The sequence below is a fragment of the Myodes glareolus genome, chromosome 23 (genome assembly GCF_982192425.1).
Source record: "Myodes glareolus chromosome 23, mMyoGla1.1, whole genome shotgun sequence".
Classification (NCBI taxonomy): domain Eukaryota; kingdom Metazoa; phylum Chordata; class Mammalia; order Rodentia; family Cricetidae; genus Myodes; species Myodes glareolus.
This window is the reverse complement of record NC_142048.1, coordinates 47,159,716-47,179,091: the sequence shown is the minus strand read 5'-3', so window position 1 is coordinate 47,179,091 and position 19,376 is coordinate 47,159,716. Positions and strand designations below refer to the sequence as shown.

General features: G+C 40.4%; 1 protein-coding gene across 1 annotated transcript in view; it reads right to left on the bottom strand.

Moving 5' to 3' along the window:
• LOC125414534 (disintegrin and metalloproteinase domain-containing protein 32) overlaps window positions 1-19,376 on the bottom strand; it is a 90,428-nt gene that overhangs the window by 51,807 nt on the left and 19,245 nt on the right. The window contains exons 3-9 of the mRNA XM_087901090.1: window positions 15,853-15,914; window positions 14,682-14,757; window positions 13,639-13,715; window positions 12,256-12,430; window positions 6,657-6,725; window positions 5,478-5,549; window positions 5,116-5,282 (exon numbers count right to left, since the gene is read on the bottom strand). Of these exons, the coding sequence (XP_087757216.1) occupies window positions 5,116-5,282; window positions 5,478-5,549; window positions 6,657-6,725; window positions 12,256-12,430; window positions 13,639-13,715; window positions 14,682-14,757; window positions 15,853-15,914 (698 nt within the window). The remainder of the gene's footprint in view (window positions 1-5,115; window positions 5,283-5,477; window positions 5,550-6,656; window positions 6,726-12,255; window positions 12,431-13,638; window positions 13,716-14,681; window positions 14,758-15,852; window positions 15,915-19,376) is intronic.

The following is a 19,376-nucleotide window of genomic DNA, read 5'->3' as shown; positions in this document are numbered from 1 at the left end:
TAAGGAATCCCATAAAATAATTTTTTAAAAAGTCAGTAACTTTTAACAGAGACATTTCATTTTCTAAAATCAAATGGAAATCTTTGAACCTACAAATGTTAATAAATCAAAGCACTAGGGAATATATTGATTGCAGAATAGATCAAAAAAGAAGAAATAAACTCAAAGCCAAGATGTTTAAAACTACATTGAGGAGAACAAACAAAAAGCAATGAAGGAAACTCATGGAAATTTTCTTTAAACAGAAGTGGTCTCAATGCTAGACTACTCTAAAATACTCTTGACAAGAACAAAGAAAAGAGAATGAAGAAAAATTTGGGAAATTTTGGACAGCGCTGAAAAAATAAATATTATGATTAATTGGACTGAAAGGAGTCTTGAGAATTTCAAGCTTATTCAAGAGAGATAATGATATCTCATCAGTCAGATTCACACAAGGGTTCTCTCTTAAGATACAGATCAATAGGGGTTAAAAGTTAAAAAATTAAGATGATTCTTAAAGCAACAGGAGAAAATTAACAATTGAGGATGTCTCCTTCCTGCTCACAGGCAACTTCTAAGCTAAGACAGGCCAATGTCACATAGCCATGGTGCTGGAGGAAAAATTGTGAATCAAAAACACTATACCTAGCAAAGTTATGCTTTAGAGATAAGAAATAAAGACATCCCCAGGTAAACAAAAGCTGGGAGGGTTTACCAACAACAAACACACCCTTGCAAGAAATGCTAGAGGGAATTTTTCAAGTAGACGCTAAGTAGAGTAAGAAGGAAGCATCAACATGTATAGAACTCACAGATTTAAAAAAAAGTATCCAGTTCATGCAAAGTTCTGCAGTATCGCAGACATGAGACGGAAACCTATCATATAGAACTTGAAGACAAAAATAAAGAGTACAATAGCGTATCAAGAGCTAGACGACAGAGTAAGAGGTGAGTTCAGAGTTAGAAATGAGGAGAAACGGTAGAGGGGCCAAGGAGTTTTCTCTCCTTTTATTTCATTCATCTGCTCTTCTCTATTGACGCCAAACAGCTACTCTTCGAAAACTGCTTGCTATAATCAAAAAAAAAAAAAAAAGATTTTAAAAGCTTTATGGTAACCACAAAACAAAAAAATGTGTAACAGACTAACTGAAAAAGTGAGCAAGGAATCAAAGTCCGTGATTAGAGGGAAAAAGATGACTTACCCACAAAGTTAGGCTTTAGTCCTTGAGAATTGCCTTAAATGTAAATGACTTAAACTCTCAAGTTTAAAAGATACGCAGTGGTTGGATGAATTAAAATACAACACGCAGCTATATGGTACTCACAAGAAACTCACTTTACCCCTAGGAGTACAGGGGCTCAGGCTAAAGGGTTGCAATAAGATACTCAGTGTAGATGGAGAAAAAGCAGGGACAGCTGCACATAAAATTTGGAAATCGCCAATCAACAACCTAACATTGTAGTTCAATGAACTAGAAAAACAACAAGCAAAACCCAGACTTAGTAGAAGGAAGGAGATAATTTAAAAACCAGCAGAACTAAAGGAAATAAAGAAGCCAGAGCACGGCACAAACAGAAGGAAAAAAAAGGGCTGAGAAGAGCAGGAAAACATAAGACTACAATATTGTAGAACTCAGGTCAGCACAGAATACTAAACCTTAGAAGACAAACACCTGAGCAGTGACTAAGATGTACAGGTCCCAGAAGAAGGGCAGGCAGCAAAGGCTCTCAGACTCAACCAACAGCACAGAATTTGATATGCAGACCTCACATAAATGCCAGAGGGCATGGCGGGTGGCCTGTCTCTCTAGTTCCAAAAGACAGAGGTAGGCCATCCCCTACGCATCTGGTTAACAAGATGTGCCATATTAGGGAGTTAATAAGAGGCGGGAGGGAGATCTAGCAGGGAAGGGCAGCTGCAGCCCCAGGGGAATTCAGAATAACTGTACTCCCCCCCACCTCCCCGGAAGAAGATTCTGTCCTCCCTGGAGCACAGGTGTGGCTGCGTGGCTAGAGGTCGGGACTCTGAATTCTTTAGTGGAGGTAGATATTTCATAGATTTGTCATAAACACAACACTTAAAAGGACATATGCAGCCAGGGGTGGTGGCGCAGGCCTTCATCCAGCACTCAGGAGGCAGAGGCAGGCAGGTGGATCTTTCTGAGTTCAAGGCCAGCCTGGTCTACAGAGTGAGTTCCAGGACAGCTACAGAGAAACCTTGCCTCCAAAAGCAAAACAAACAAAAGCCTATATGCAAACCAATAAGGAGAATCTTTTATGAAACACAACTGTGATAAACCCAACAATTTGTAGCCAAATTCTAGAAACTGTCACTATGATACGGATAAATTATCCTCAATGATTATTTTTAAATTTAACTAACCAATGTTGATGAAGAGAATCTAAAAAGTATAAATAAACTCAAAAAAAAACTACCTAGAAGGCAAAAACTGTAATAAACATAATTGAGAAGCACACCACCACCATTTCAGAAACAAAGATTAGTCTTACAAAAACCTAATATGCAGAAAGCAAAAAGTCATAAACAAACATAGCATACATAAATATACATAAACTAACATAACGAACCAAACCTGACCACACAAGATAGCCTCAGTAGTCTAGAGATTTAAAAAAATAATAATAATAATTGACAGAATCCAAAGTAAAGTCATTTGGTAAAAGTTAGCATGTACCCGTGATTTTATAGCCCTACTTTAAAATGTGAGGCCAATTTCTGAATTTACTAAATGGCTTTTACACCAACTGCATTGGGAATATTACTCTTAATATTAAGAAGCCAAGATTCCTCCTCTCAGATAAAAATATGACATGAAAATATTTTTGATCACTCCTGCTCACGTGTAGCCTTAGGAATACAGCCAGACAGCCAAAGAAATAAAACTTGTAACTTTCAGATGTCATGATTTTACATGCAAAACGAGAAAGCACTGGGGCTGGGAGACGGCTCAGAGATAAAGGCACTGACTTCCCAGGCTGACCACCTGAGATTGATCCCAGAATCCACATGGTAGAAGGAAAGAACTAACTTTAGTTATCCTCTGACCTCCTCATGCACCCTGTGACGTCCATGTACCTGTACACGTACAAACATACAAATACACACACACACACACACACGTATACACGCACACACACGTAGGCACACACGTGAGCACACACATGCACACAAAGTCAATAAAAAGTGTGGAAAAAATACCAGAACATCTTAACATCATTATAAATTTACTAAATATTAAAGAGTTCATACAACACAGAAAACAAATTCTAATATAAGCCATGCACTTCAGTTAATAGCAGTGTATGCATCAATATTGCTTCAACAGTTGTAAAAGCACCACCCAATGCAAAATATTAACAATAATAATGGAGCTGACAGGGTGTGATGAGAGAGTCCCGGGAGATCACCCTCTAGGACTGCATCTGTAAGAAAACCTATGAAACAAAGTCTGTGCCTGGGAAAAATGAATTTAGGTAATGGCATTTATAATTTCAAAAAATTCTTCTAAAAAGTTGATAAAAAAAATGGTACTTATGGTGGTTTGAATAAGAATGGCCCTCATAGGCTCCTGTATTTAAATGCTTAGTCAGCAGGGAGTTGAACCATTTGCAAAGATTATAAGGATTAGGAGGTGGGGCCTTGTTGGAGTTGATGCGGCCTTATTGGAGGAAGTGTGTCACTGGAGGAGGGGTCTGGGTTTCAGAAGCCCATGCCAAGGCTGTTAGACTGCTAGCTCCTTTTTTGCTCTCTCTCTCCCTCTCTCTCTTTCTTCCTGCTTCCTTCAGATGGATGTAACTCTCAGCTATTTCTCCAGCACCATGTCTGTCTTGCATATTGCCACATTCCCCATGAATGATGATAATGAACTAACCCTCTGAAACTGCTAACCAGCCCCCAATTAAATGCTTTCTTTCATACGAGTTGTCTTGGCCATATTGACTCTTTGCAGTAATAGAAGATGTCTGAGGCTGGGCGGTGGTGGCACACGCCTGTAATCCCAGCAGATCGGGAGGCAGAGGCAGGTGGATCTCTGTGAGTTCGAGACCAGCCTTGTCTACAAGAGCTACTTCCAGGTCAGGCTCCAAAGCTACAGAGAAACCCTGTCTCGTTAAAAAAAAAAAAAAAAAAAAAGATGATGATGATGACTGAGACTGTACTTACAGAAATTAGCTACATTTCTGTTTATCTATAAAATATTGCAGAGCATTAAAAAACTAACATTGGCAAATAAATAAACAAACAAATAAATAAAAGGCCTAGAAATAAATATCAAAATTGTCTGGAAGAATTCCAGCAAAAAAAACTGCAAAAGTTTTCCTGGAGAAATATTTCAAATATTTGAAGAATATTTGAAGAATAATTCAAAAACTGGAGCGATGGATTCATTCACATTGACTGGAATGCTCCATATAATAAAGATATTACAACACTGAAAACATTTAGTCATTCCCTAATGGCTCAATCAAATTCCTCGAAGCCCTGTAAAAACTCTAAAAGGTGTTCACAGGGAAAATGTGTGACAGGGTGCTGGTCTATCCATGTGACAGAAAACCAATTTTATCCCTTTTTATACTATATCAAAACGAATTGTGTTGCATATATTTAGAGATAAGAACATACATATAAAGACACCTATTATATGTTGCAATTCTATTATGAACGCAACTGCAAATGCATAGCTACCATTTAACGTGTTTAAACTAACATTTTAAAATAATGCAGAAAACCCATTCATGTAAGTACATATAAACAACATTACACCCAGCCTTTGCCACCTGTGTAATCAACATATGATCTTCGCTACATGAGTCCTGGATCTTTCTTAGGATTCTTTTTTAAGGGCCAGCTCTGCTATGACCGCGTGCAGGCTTTTATTCAACAACTGATTTTACGTCATAAAATGGATGAAGCTCTGCAGATTTCACTCTGAGTTTTATAAAAGATTAAGAAGCTTAGAAACAAATGCTATTCATCTTTTTTGCATTGCCTGGCAATTAAAAAGCATCAACCTTGAGTAAAGTGTCTGGGTGATCAGAAATGAATAACTGTTCCCCGAATTCAGCTATATCGCAAGCCTTTTGTTTTCTTTATAGAGGACCGAGCATGCTTACATGAATAAATACGCAACATCGTGAGGTCTTAGGGTAAGATGGTATTGCTTCCATTCTAAAAACTGATGCAATAATTCATCTGCTTCACCAACGGTAGGAATCCTATTTTTATCTGACCATAACTCCAATGAGGACAACACAATAGTAACCTGGAGTTGGGAAAACACCTAAAAACAGAAGAAATGAATACATACCATATTAACCTGTCTTATTTTATAAATGCCCTACCCTAGAAAATATTTTAAAAGGTTCGCCAATCCACATTCTTTTTATATTAATGACCTAATTATTCAGAAATGTCATCTCAATGATTTCAAAAGTGAAAATTTTTAATATAAAAATATAAAAAGGAAATTACTTACTGAATTTATAAGACTGATAATTTCAATAATTTTATTTGTTACAGTCATGCTGTCAGAGCCCAAGTAATCATACTAAAAGATAGAAATGATTTTTATAGTTAAAATACTATTTTTGTACGATGTTTTTTATATTTACAGCTACATTAGAAGTTTGTGGCTGATAAAGAATTCAGTGTTTCAAATAAGATACACAATCCCCAATGTTTCAGAACACACATGTATACATCATACAGATGTACATACATACACAGTCAGTGCAAGCAGGTATATATGTAAATACTGAAATATGGATTGACCCTCGATGACCTCTGGTAGGCGCCATCATTTTAAACACCTCCTCTGGCCTTCACTAGGAGTGTAACCATCAAGCGTTGGCCTATTCTTCCTCAGATATTACCTCTGACCTCAGCTCTGGATTCCTGGCAAGCTCTACTTAAGAACAGAACTGCTAACGTGTATTTCTGTTCACTGTGATAGTTCACCAGGGTGATAATCAAATCTGGATCATCAGGCAAAAACATGGAAAAGACATAGATCCCTAGAAATCAAATGACTTGTTGCTTACGGGAGTCAAGGATCTAGAGACATTTTCCTGCCAGGAAACAATGACGTGGGACAGGCGCGGCACCAAACACCTGTCTGTGTCTTACAGCATGTGTGGGTACACCCGCCTTTGCTGCCAGCAAAACATTATAGGACTGGACTCTCTCTGGCTTCATAGCGATGCTCTTGCTCTACAGGCTTGCCAGAATTGTCTCCTATTGGGTCATCTCAACTGCCTGGTTTTCAGTTAGCAAATTGTTGTCCTGTGGTGTCTGCTATGGAAAGTGAGGAGTGGAATATTCTAGTCACCTCTAGCCCGAGGTATCACACATTTACACAAATACTTAAGGACCGACACCAAAGGACGCCAACAGTTTGCAACTCTTTTTTTAAAGTGCTTTTTAGGTTTGTGTATTTTATTATTTTATGTGTATAAGTACACCGCATGCATGCCTTGTGCCCTCGGGTCAAAATAGGGCATTGGATCCACTGGGATTGAGAGTTACAGTTGTGAGTCATCATGTGGGTGCTGGGACTCAAACCTGAGTCCTCTGGAAGAGGTACAGGTGCTCTTAACAGCTAAATCAACTCTCCAGTCCCACACCAAATACATAAAAGGAAAATCAAAGCACATACCAAGGCTTTGTCTACCACAATATTCATCTCGAGATAGAGAGGAGATGACTGTTTTACAGGTGTTTCCACCTACAAAGGAACAAAAGCACACAAAAGTTTAAATTTTCACAAGGCATTTACTTGGAGCTCCTTATTAAAACTACTAGGGCAGCACTCACAGCTAGCACTAGGTAGGAGAGCTAACATGGAGTGCTTGGGGGTTATAGCATGGAACCCAGTGATAAGAACACTGGTTATGAAGTCAGCCAATGAATCCACAGCTTCCAACCTGTGAACTGCTCATATACTAAAACGTCACGCACTTTTAATCATCGGTTTGATCTGAATGTCAGAAGTGGATTCAAATTTTGCTGGAGAGGTTGTACAGATGTTGAAGGCTACGCTGGGCAATAGTGGTACCCACCCTTAATCCCAGCACTTGGGAGGCAGAGGCAGGCAGATCCCTGTGATTTCGAGGCCAGCCTGGTCTACAAGAGCTAGTTCCAGGACATGTTCCAATGATACAGAGAAACCCTGTCTCAAAAAACAAAAAACAAACAAACAAAACCGAAACAGATGTTGAAGGCTAAGAACCTATGACTGTGTCTCATTTCTTCCCGTAGCCATAGGCTTTGCAATATGACTGCAATGTCTTTCAAGATGAGAATCTGCTTCCCCTGGCTCCTCATCAAAGCTGTCCATCAAGTTCTACAGGGCAAATGCTGCAGTGCCAGTTCAGCCCGGGTCTCCTCTGACTGCCATGTGTACTCTTAGAGTACCAGCTGGTGCATATCCTGTCAGTCCCCATACAGCAGGAAGAGTGGGGAAATACTCATAGGAAAGAGAACAGGGCATTGCTTTAGTGGAAAAAAAAGCAAAACAAATAAACAAACAAAAGAACAAAAACAACTACTAACTTTCAGTGAAATCCCATCATGGAAACCCAGTTAATTAATATCCATGAGACTGGTGGTCAATGTTCTCTGTGTGGCTTATTGGTACTAGAGATGGCAATGCCAACTTGTTCTCAAAGAGCTGTGGCTATGTGATATATGCTGTGAATACTACTGATTAATAAAGAAACAGTCTTAGGCCTGTACAGGGCAGAATATAAGTAGGCGGGGAAAACTAAACTGAATGCTGGGAGAAAAAGGCGGAAACCTGCACAAGTCATGTAGCCCCACCAGAGACAGATCCAGGAACTTTACCTGGTAGGCATAGCCTTGTGGTGATACACAGATTAATGGAGATGGGTTAATTTAAGATATGAGTTAGCCAGAAATACGCTTAAGCTATTGGCCAAACAGTATTACAATTAATATGGTTTCTGTGTGATTGTTTCGGGCTGAGCAACCAGGAACAAACAAGCAACCTCCTACAACAGCTATGTGTTTCTTCCGAAAGAGTTTGCACACAGAGCTTTTTGATGCCTCCGCCTTGGAACTTTCACAGAGTTGGGTGGACTTGTGGGAAGTATTTGTATAAGAAAAAGTTCATGGCAAGTAAGTTAGCTGCTGTCTAGAACAACAAAGGGAAGTCAATGGGACGACATAGTGGTAAAGACATTGCAAAAGAAGGCATAAGTTGAGTGAGGAAGCAAAGGCTTTGAAAAGTCTCAGGCATACACGCTGAAAAATACAGAAAGTCACATCTATGTCCAAGACTAGACACAAACTGTGAAAGACCTTAAAATGATACTAAGTTTTCTGTCCTGGCAAACCTGGAGCCGCTGTGCAAACAAGGATGAAATCCAAAGAAGCTAGTCACAAATAACTTGAATAACATTGCTGACACACCCAGTCCCGGCTCACAAAACCCCAAGAGCTCCTGGCCTCTTTCCCTCCCTTTTGGAGTGACCACATCTTAGCCTTTTTGTACCCTGGGACCGCCATCCCACATGGCCCCTAGATTGATGTAAGCTTCTTGCATCCCTCGATTTGGGTCGCTCCAAAGCCCTGAGGCTGATTGCCAGGGAGCACCTCCTTCTTCCAGCCCCATTCCTTCCCTTAGACGTTCCCTAGTGCACTGTTAGCTGTCTGACTGGAATCTTCCAGTTACTTCATACAGCTTTGAGATCCAAACCAACCCACACTGCCAGGGAAACTTATCTCAAGGTCCTAAACCAGGTCACTGCAGGAACCAGGATGTAGCCGATAAGTGGAAGACATGGGATAACAGCTTTATCCTTAAATACCAGACAAACAGGAAATGACCATCCCAAACCTGCTATAAGTTAGCCTCCTCCTAAGCACTGGAAACGCCTCCACTAAAAGAATAAATATGCATTGAACAAAAATGAAATGTTTTAATATATATGCATGAAATGTGGAAGAGTTGGGACATTATGAAAACACTTAATCTTTGAGCAACAACAGAAAAAAACTGAACCAACAAACTAACTGCAGATGCCCAAATACCAATGCAGATGAAAACAATACAAAAATTAACATGTTTCTTTCAAAAAATATAAATTCCATAGTAATGGCACCTAGTGGAAATGAGCTGGAAGAAATCTCAAAGAATTTAAAAGAACATAATACCAGGAAGAGGGCAGATGTCACTGTCCTAGTATCTGACAAGAAAATAGACTTCAAACTAAAGAAGGACATTCATTCAGACTTAAATAGCAATTAAGCAAGAAGCCATGATAATCCTAAACACATATGTGTTCAACTCTAGTGCACACATTTCACAAAAAGTGTAGTGCTGGATTTAAAGACATAAATTATCTTGAGCTATAAAGACATAAATTATCTCGAGCTAGTTAATAGTAGTGATTTTACTATGTATGCCAATGCTTCCAATATACAGATTGTTCAGACAAAAACAGAGAAACATCAGAATTAACAAGATCTAAAGAATATTCCACCCAAACACAAAAGAATAGACATTCTGCATAGCAGAACATGAAAGTTTTTAGACCATATGCTGAGACACAAAACAAATCTGAAGGAATTTAGAAAAACTGAAATAATTCTGTGCACCCCTCCTGGCCATAATATAATAAAAACTTAAGCTGGTGAACAGACAATGGAAGTGTGCTATCAAGAGCCATAACTAACATCAAGCACACACACACAAAAAACAAAAAAACAAAAAAAAAACACCCTTTGAATTGTTGGTCAAGGGAGTTCAAGAGACTCCCCAACAATAGAGGCTATTGCTGTTGTCCTTGGCTGTCTCCTAGAGGTTGAAGGTAAGTCACTGTTGCTGAAGACACACACCACACACTTGGGACACAGGACTTGGATGGTGGGAGCTGGATCTGACCCAAAAAGCCTCCTTCTCTGAGGACTAGCTTTCATGGTACCAGAAGGTGACATGTAAGCTGCCAAGAGAATAAAGCCATTGCTAGTCCAAGCCAGTTGTGGTGCCTATGAACCACAACAATGACCAGCATGGCAAGGTGTCCATAAAGACACAGTAGTGACACTCATGTCTTGGCAGCAACCAACAGCTATCTAGCTGGTCTGAAGGCCTGCTCAACAGGAGGGAAATGAAGCCTGTTTTTGGAAAGCTAGCCAAATACCCAAGGACTGCTGAGGCCAAGCACCTTAGAGAGAACCTACTACTGCCATGTTAGTAAACCAGTATAATCCCAAACTGCATTCTGAATATTTATATATATAGCCACAGTGGTGTGGGAGAATTGTCTGTATTCTGCCAATCATGTTTTAAATAAATGCTGATTGGCCAGGCAGGAAGTATAGGCGGGTCAACCAGATAGGAAGTAGAGGCGGGGCAATGAGAACAGGAGAATTCTAGGAAGGAAGGAGGCCATTCCTCCCAGTCCTGCCCAGACTCCAAAGAAGCAAGATGTGAGCTGCTCCACTGAGAAAGGTACTGAGCTGTGTAGCTAACATAGATAAGAATAATGGGTTGATATAAGCTACAAGAGCTAATAAGTAGCTTGAGCTAATGGGCCAATCCGTTTTATAACTTATGGAGATCTCTGTGTGATTTTCTTTGGGGCTTGTCAACTGTGGGGTACTGGGTGGGACAGAAACCCCAACAAGCAGGCCCCTTCATGTTACACCACAGTAAGTAAGACTCTCACCCATCATCAAAGAAACTTCTCTTTGCAGCAGATGGACAACATCATCAAAAAATAATAATAATAAAAAATAATCAAAAACCACAACTAGTCAAAATGCAGAGAACAGTTGATCCTGGGGTGCCCAATCCCAATTAACATATCTACAATGCAACTCCAGTACTCAAGACTCAGGGAGCATTGTGAAAGAAAGCCAGAAAGATTGCAAGACCAGGAGGTCTGCTATGAATTGTGTTTCCTTTAAACGACAGGGAAACTACACCTATGATACCTCAATATAGTCACCTAAACAAGACCTGGTTGGTGACAACCTCAAAAGGCATGCTAGTGTGGAAAACGGGGTTCTCAGCAATCTACTTCTAGAGACAGAACTACCAGCAACTAGGGACTAATGGGGATGGGGTATGGATAGCAGTCACCATCAATGAGTCTCCTAATTGGTTATTTAGCATGGAGTGATTAGCCCTGAAATCCTACATGTACAAGCAAATGCTAAATGTATTCATCAGGGGTGTGTGTGTGTGTGTGTGTGTGTGTGTGTGTGTGTGTGTGTGTACATGAAGGCCAGAGGGAGGCATCAACTCCTTTCTACATTATTATTGATATGTCCCTAACAGAACTATTGGACCTCCTTGTGCTCTGTTCCAAATGTAGTTGTTTATGTCTGCATGACCTGAGTGACAATTCCACTTCTTCTTCAGAGCTACATTTATGAAGAACTGCCATATCCTTGTCCAGGGTGTGCCCTGAACGATCTGGGTATGGCCAACAGTTCTGTTAGGGACATTTCGTTGTATACGTATTTAACTATGCTAATGTTGGTGCAAAACCACTCTCATCTCAATCAGAATAAGAGGTAGTTTATTATGGAATTATTTTGAGTGACTAGGGCCCTGGAGCACAGATTCAGGTGACCCCAAAATCCCATGTTCCAACGTGAAATCAGTTTCAAGGAGCTTATAGTTTTGCAGAACAAAGAAAATCATAAACCAAGGCAACTTTAAAATGTATTGGTGGGTCCATAAGAAAGACGCTTTCCCATAGGCTCAAGGTGCTATTGGATGACATTCTCAGCCTTTGGATTGATGGAAGCCAGTGATCTGCTAAGTTAATAGATCTCAAAAGCTTTCTATCTACTAAGTCACAATTTATGTTAATTCTGGCACAGAGGTGGACAAGGAAGGGCTGCTCCAGAGTTAGACCCAGCCTAGGGAAAGGTAACTGGCCTTTGGACCCACAACATCCCATTCTCTCCATGGTGCTGAAATTCTTCTACTCAGACAATCATTCTCTGCTGACATTGCTTCTTTTCAGGTGGTTTTGTTCACACCAATAAGAATACAACAAAACAAAACAAAAACAAAAGCTAAAGTTAAATGAGCAACGTAAAATAAACGATAGGATGTGGCCAGAAGAAAAAGATCCTGACTGACTTCAGGGCAGTAAGAGACAGGGCTAGCCATGAGAAATGGCCTTACTGAAACCACACAACGGTTTCACACATTTTTTTGTAATGAATTAGAACTAACAGGTGCTTTGAAAATGATTAACGTATACAAAACTCACCTTTTCATTGATAAAAATGCCGTAGTTTGTTGGCATCTCCAAGTTTCTGCTATTTTTGTTAAAAATCGTTAACTTATTTTCTTCATTCCCTAATTTATAAATAATGTGCTGCAATGCAAGCGAATGTTCCAGGGGCTCGATTCCATAAGACACGTTTTCAAACTGCAGGATTCCTCTGCAACAGTAGGGATGAAATTGTAAAGTGCTTTTAATAAAATCTGCATTGTGAAATTCTATTCGCACCCAATGAAACGATAAAAGACATAGAATGCTTTCAGCCGTATAGTATTTTGCTCCAAACACTGTCTCACAGATGACTTTGAGGAGAAAAACATTTTTTCTAGCTCAAAAATCCAAATTTTTTTCTTTCTTTTATTTAAATTTTTTGTTAGCTACAAGACTAATAGAAATCAGCTCTAAAATTTCTAGGAACACAGTCTGACAGTAATCAAATAACTTCCCTGTGCTTCAGTCAGTGGCTCCTGAACAGCTTAGTAAATTGAAACATTAGTAAATGTCTCTCTAGCCTGCAGGACTCTGAAAACCTGATTACCAAACTTTTATAATGAAAATGTACATCTGCAATTTTACTAATGACAATTAATCTAGCCATGTTTGTAAAATGGTGCTAATTTTGGTTGAGTGTATGGTTTGAATAAAAACTCAAAGCCTGATTCTGAAGAGATCATCTGTTTACAGAACTTGGCTTCCTGGAAATGAGGTCGTTCAGTGTGTCACTTCTGCATGACAAACTGGTTTCAGGTTTAAATTTCAGGGTTCCAAGCAGGAAGCTTAGAATGCATTTGTAAAAACAAAGATGTACACTAAAAACAAAGGTGGAGAATTCTGACAAGACGAGAACCTAGCCGAAGCAGGAAAGAAGAAACCAAATGATTTTTCAAGAGTTAGAGAAAGTATTGTCAATCACTTTTTAAAAAGAGAGTATTGAATTAATAATTACAAAGTTATGACTTGACTCTTCACTGTAAAGATATTTTTCAGGAGGAAAAGCAAAATTCATTTTTGTTCATTTATTTTACTTTTATCTCCAAACACTAAAATCCCTGGTGGGTATTATAAAATTTCTAATTGCTGAAAAAAAATAATAAACCGTCCTAAACCTTGCTCTTCCAACTAAAAACATTCCTGTGTCATTTCTGCTGTTAAGAGCAGAGCAAAGATATTGGGAAGTCTAAACCCTCCAGAAGGTAGAATAATCTCTGGTCTGCAAAGCAAGGGAGAAAGATCCCAGACCAGTGGGACCACATCTGGAGGACATTGCCAACAAGCATGTGGGAAAATCCGCCCCCACTGTGTGCCAACAGAGCGGAGTGCGTTCCCCACGGACAAATATCACAGCCGGAGTGGGAGAACTTTAATGACCTCAGTCCAGAGCACGTGCTGAGCGTGACAACAGAGGTCGGGTAGCCTTTGATGTAGCCTTGATAGTAGCATTGCATCTAAGGACGAGAAAAAGGACACGAGTTACTGAGGAACTGGCAAACCTTTCAAATCATTTCCTGCTTTGAAAACAGACAGAAGCGTGTGGAGACTGTTCGTAAATACACGATTTACAATGGGTTGTATACAATGATACTCAAAAAGTCTCCTTAATTTTTTCCCAATGTATAGACTTTAAGACTTCAATTAAAAGCCCTGAGAATCTTTAAAACTGTAACATGTTAACTAACGATCACTGGAGCCTAAGAGTCTTGGAGCTTGAAGGGCCAGGCGTGCCAGCAAAGGGGGAGGACTCTGAAGCCGTGCTGACCAAAGCATGTCTGACACCTGCAAGGACAGAAGCCGTGCCAGAGAAGGGGTGTGGCGAGGACAAAAAGATACAGTGCTCCCCCAGACACATTCACCAGACACAACACGCTTCCAGAAGCAGAAAGCCCAAGTGAAGAGACAGGAAAAAACAAAAACAAAACAAAACAAAAACAAACAGAACACACACAACCGTGTTAAAATAAAGTAGAGCATTGTTTTACTCGATAATAGATCAAGTAGGGCAAGCATTCAAATTCCTCAGGTCTGAACAAGGTTAGGGGAGGGACATTGTAGAACACAGTACATGTATGATGATGTATGTATATGATGTGTGATGCATGCAGCGGGGACAATGGATACAAAAGGTCTTGGTCTGTGCTTCTGTGCGCTCCTGTTCTTAATCTGCTTATTTTCCTTTTAGTTATATTCACTTTCTCGGGAAGTATAGGTAAAGCCATAGTTCATAGGCAGTACCCGTGCAAGGCAGGCCCTCAGTCAACTAATTTCACTTCACCAGGACATCGGGGGCTCTTAGTGACCAGGCAGCAAGTACCTCACGTATATCACCTACAGGTCCTCAGAGTCTTTGCATTGGGAAAGCATTCACTCAATTATTTTCAAGTTTTCTGAAATTCATAAAATAACTTAAGTCTTACCGGGATGTCTGAAAAGCGCGAACTCACAGATCCTTTTTTATATGAATAAACCATAAAACGCTCTGCTAAAAAATAACTATGTACAGAAAAGAGAAATCCAGTTACTCTTTTAGAAACAACAGAGCAGGCATCGGTAAACTCTGCCCCACCCCATGTTTGTGCAAATAAAGCGTTATGGGAACATAGCCATGTCCATTAATCTGCGCATGCTCGGGTAATCTGCGCATGCTCGGGGGACATTCCAGGCACAAAAGCAGAGGTAAGAAGCTTGGGCAGAAATGAGAGGACCTTAAAAACTAAAAGGCTTACTCTCTGGAGCTTCCAAGGAAAAGACAACTTTTGGTATAATGGTAGCGCTTCCTTTGCCACACAATACACTTTATGCAAAGTAATACACATTTACTCAAAATAATTTCTGCAACTTAATGAGTTCTTTTTAATTTTCAAAAAGATTTACTTTTTTATGTAGATGTATGTGCCTGCAAGGATTTATGCACCGCAGTGTGTGTAGGTGCCCATAGAAGTCAGAGGGTATCCTGTCTCCTAGAGCTGGAGTTACAGGTGGTTATGAGCCATTGGAGTGCTGGGAACCAAGCCCAGGTCCTTTGCAAGGGCGGTTAGCAGTCTTAACCACTGAACCATCTCTCCAGCTCACCAAGCTCCTTTTAATAAAGGGAAGAGGCTGCAAGAGGGATAAAGCCATTTTTTTATTTACAGAGATATAAACTGAATGGAGAGTTGTGAAAATTTTCTGCTTCTTTATTCTAATATGTATAGTATGACACTATAGATTAATATTGAATTTCAATTATATATAATATATTAATATTACAGGTTGATATATGTGATATTAATGATACATGATATAGTGGTTATATGTTAATATAATTATATCTTATATTTTATTATATATGATATATTACATTTTATGATTTTTATATAGTTAGAAGGCATATAATTATATTAATTATATAATTATATATTTAATAATATATTGAGTGATTGGGGACAACAATTTAATGACTACAAAGCACACCCGTTCACTAGAGAGAGACAAGTGGCAATTCCAACGAGAGCTCTGTCGCTGCTCTGATACGCCACTGCTGTGACAAGTAAACCATTCGAATGACATAAAATGAAATGCCACGCTAAAGAATGAAAGAAAAGTCACCTTTTCTGGAGGTGCACAGTGTATGGCTTCTTGTTTATTGGAATAACGTAGGATATCTTTTCCTAGAGAGACCAGAAGAACGGGGTGAGGACAAATTTCAATGAGAAGCAAACAGCAACTCAGAATCAACCAACCCTTCCCTAAGAATGTTTCGAACAATTTGTAAAATCGTCACACACTGCCTGTGTTAAAAACGGGCAATGAGATATTGTAAATATTTACCTTTTGTATGTAACCATTCACTGACACACAAGTCACTCAACTTAGCGGGATTAGAGTGCCACATCACTAAATCCTAAACACCTATGAAAGAGGAGCCCACGCGGGCCACAGTCTCTTCTGTGCACCATGAAGATGGAAGCGCCCCAACTGTTCCCTCCATAGTTCTGGGATAAATTATTTCTCAAACAGAAGCAGAATAATGTGGGGATCCTAGTTGCCAGCAACAGCTCTTCACCTGCAGTCTCAGGGCCCACCCGGGCACACACTCCCGGCACTGGCAGAATAAACGGGGGGATGGAGTCGTGCCTCAGAGCGAGCATCAGGGTTCATCTACGGGAGCCACAGGTTGTCTGCCGAACGATATGTTAAATTTATGTTTAAGTTTCTAGCAGCAGGCAAATGCCTACTTTTGATGACTAAGAAATTCCACTCCTGGGAAGAGAGCAACGTAACTGAATAAGGAACTTCAGTTCAGTTCCAACCACCCACACTGGGTGGCCCTTGACTCCAGCTCCAGGAGACCTGACACCCTCTTCTGACCTCCACAGCACACACAGTCTGTCTTCTAGGCTCTGGCTGGCTCCACCCCACCACTGCTGCTGTTCTGGGTAATCATCCCATGAGACCAGCATCCCCAAAACTGCTGGGGTCCCTTACCACGACTAGGCTGCACTTTCACCTATAACTTCTCCCAGACTCTCTTCAGCAACTCCGTCCCTGGCACCCAGTGCCACGCCTGAGCTGACCTCCAGGATCTCACTTCATGCCTTCAAAACCAGTACCACCCAGGAGACTCTTAGACCACCAAGTTCTGCTGCTGGGAGGAGTTACAGCCCTGCTGCTTGCTGCTTCAGCTTCTGTGTGCTGACCCTCACAACACCTCGTCTCAACGATGCTGGTCTCTTCTCAGTCACCACTAATTTCTCAGCTCCCACTGAGAAGCATCTAGGTCCCAGCAAAGCAAGGGTTTTACTTTATTAGTTCTGGTCTCTTGCTAAACACAGCTACTTCTTCAGCCCCAACTAATGAGAAGCAGAGATTCTTAACTTCCTGAGAAAATCTTTTAGGGACTCTCAAACTTCCTTCTGGAACTTCACAAACCAGCCTCCATCACCCGCTGTTCTCTCAGCACTATCTTCCAAGCTCCCACAGAACAGCTCACCAAGGTTTGAACGCTCCATGACTTTTCTAGCCCAAAGTTCCAAAATCCTTCTGCAATCCTCCCCAAAACACTGTCAAGTCTGGCCCGGCAATAACCCCACGATCCTGGTACCAATTTCTGTATTAATTAGAGTCACTATTGCTATGATGGAACACCATGACCAAAAGCAACTTGGGGAGGAAGGGTTTATTTGGTTTATACCCTGTAGTCCATCACTGAAGGGAGCCAGGACAGGAACTCCAGCAGGGCAGGAACCAAGGCAGGAGCTGGTGCAGAGGCCATGGAGGGGTGCTGCTTACTGGCTTGCTCCCCATGGCTTGCTCTGCTTGCTTTCTTATGGAACCAGAACTATCAGCCCAGGGATGACTCTGCCCACACTGGACTGTGCCCTTGACCATCAATCACTAAGAAGATGCTCTATGGACTGGCCTACATACAGTCTGGTCTTATGGCGGCCTTTTCTCAATTGGGGTTCCCTCCTCTCAGATGACTCTATCCTGTGTCAAGTTGATATAGATTAGTCAGTATGCATACATATATACATATTTTAGAAGATAAATCTTGAAAGGCAAATCATGCGACTATATCAATGGATGCAGAAAAGTCCTTGACAGAACTCAACATCACTGCACAACAAAAGCCCTCGGGAAACTAGGAATAGGAAGATCATATTGCAACATAATGAGCAGTGTACACAACAGAGCAACAGCCAGCATTACACTGCATGGAGAAAGAAACAAAAGAGCTTCCTCTACAATCAGGATTGCGGGTCCTGTCCATTCTCTCCTTTCTTACTCAATATTGCACTTAAAATCTTATGCAGAGCAATAAGAGAAAGGGGAAAATGTTTATAAACAAAAGGAGAAGTTAATTATCCCCATGTGCAGATGACATGATCCTTCACTGAAAGGACGCCAAAGACTCCACCAGGAAGTACCCCAGTCTGATGAACAGTTACAGCAGAGCAACAAGGTTGCATTTGTTTAACTCTGTGAAGCTGTGTTATTTTGCCTGTCTAAAAACCTGATTGGTCTAATAAAGCTCTGAACCGCCAATAGTTAGGCAGGAGAGGGCTAGGCAGGGCTGTCATGCAGAGAGAATAGACAGGAGAACTCCAGAGAGAGGAGCTAAGAATGAGAAAAGGAGAGGGGGACACCAGGGACCAGTCACCTGGTCACACAGCCAGCCACAGAGTAAAAAGGGAAGAAAGACATATAGATTAAAGAAAGGTAAAAAGCCCAGAGGCAAAATATAAAAGAGAAACATGCTAATTTAAGTTAGAAAAGCTGGCTAGAAACAAGCTAAGTTAATAAGTCTCCGTGTATTTATTTGGGAACTGAGTGTAAAAAAGTACTGAAGAGTTAAAAAAAATTCAAATGATGCAATCATTGAAAACAAAACCACAAATGCAATTTCACTCACAAAATTCCAAAAGTATCATTAAATAAATTAAGGGAGGATGTGAGAGAACTTATTAATGAGTTTCCAAACATTGAAGGAAGAAAATGAAGACAGTAGAAGGAAAAAGGACACACTCCCCACCGTACCACCCATGTTTCTGTCCGGGCAGAATTAGTACGGTAAAAATGGCCATATTGCTGAAAATGTTCTTCAGTTAATATAAACCCCACTAAAACTCCAGAGATTTGATTCATAGCAATAGAAGAGCAAACTCCAACTGTACTGCGTTACCATAGTGATAATGCGCAAACACAAACACATCAACCAGTGGGATAGTGCAGAATGCACAAAAGTAAACCCACGATTCAACAGCATCTCACTCTCAATACTGGTGGCCTTGGAACAAGATGTGCATTGGGGGGAAAAGCAGCATCTGTGTTCATCCACATGTAGAAGAGAAACTGTCTCAGTCTTATCAAAATTCTCCCAAAACGCACCAAAGAGCTTCAGGTAAGACTTGAAACTTAAAACTCGTGTCGGAAAACATTTCCAAGATAAAGGTATTAGCAAGGATTCTCTGAGTGAGACCCCAGCAACTCAGGAAATAATAGCAAGAATTGGCAAGTGGCATTAAGTGCAATATAAGGACTTGTGTACAGAAAGTAAAGAAGCTGCAGATTGAAGAGACCCTCTCACCCCAGGCAGAACGACAGTTACCCAAAAAGCACACAGTAAACGC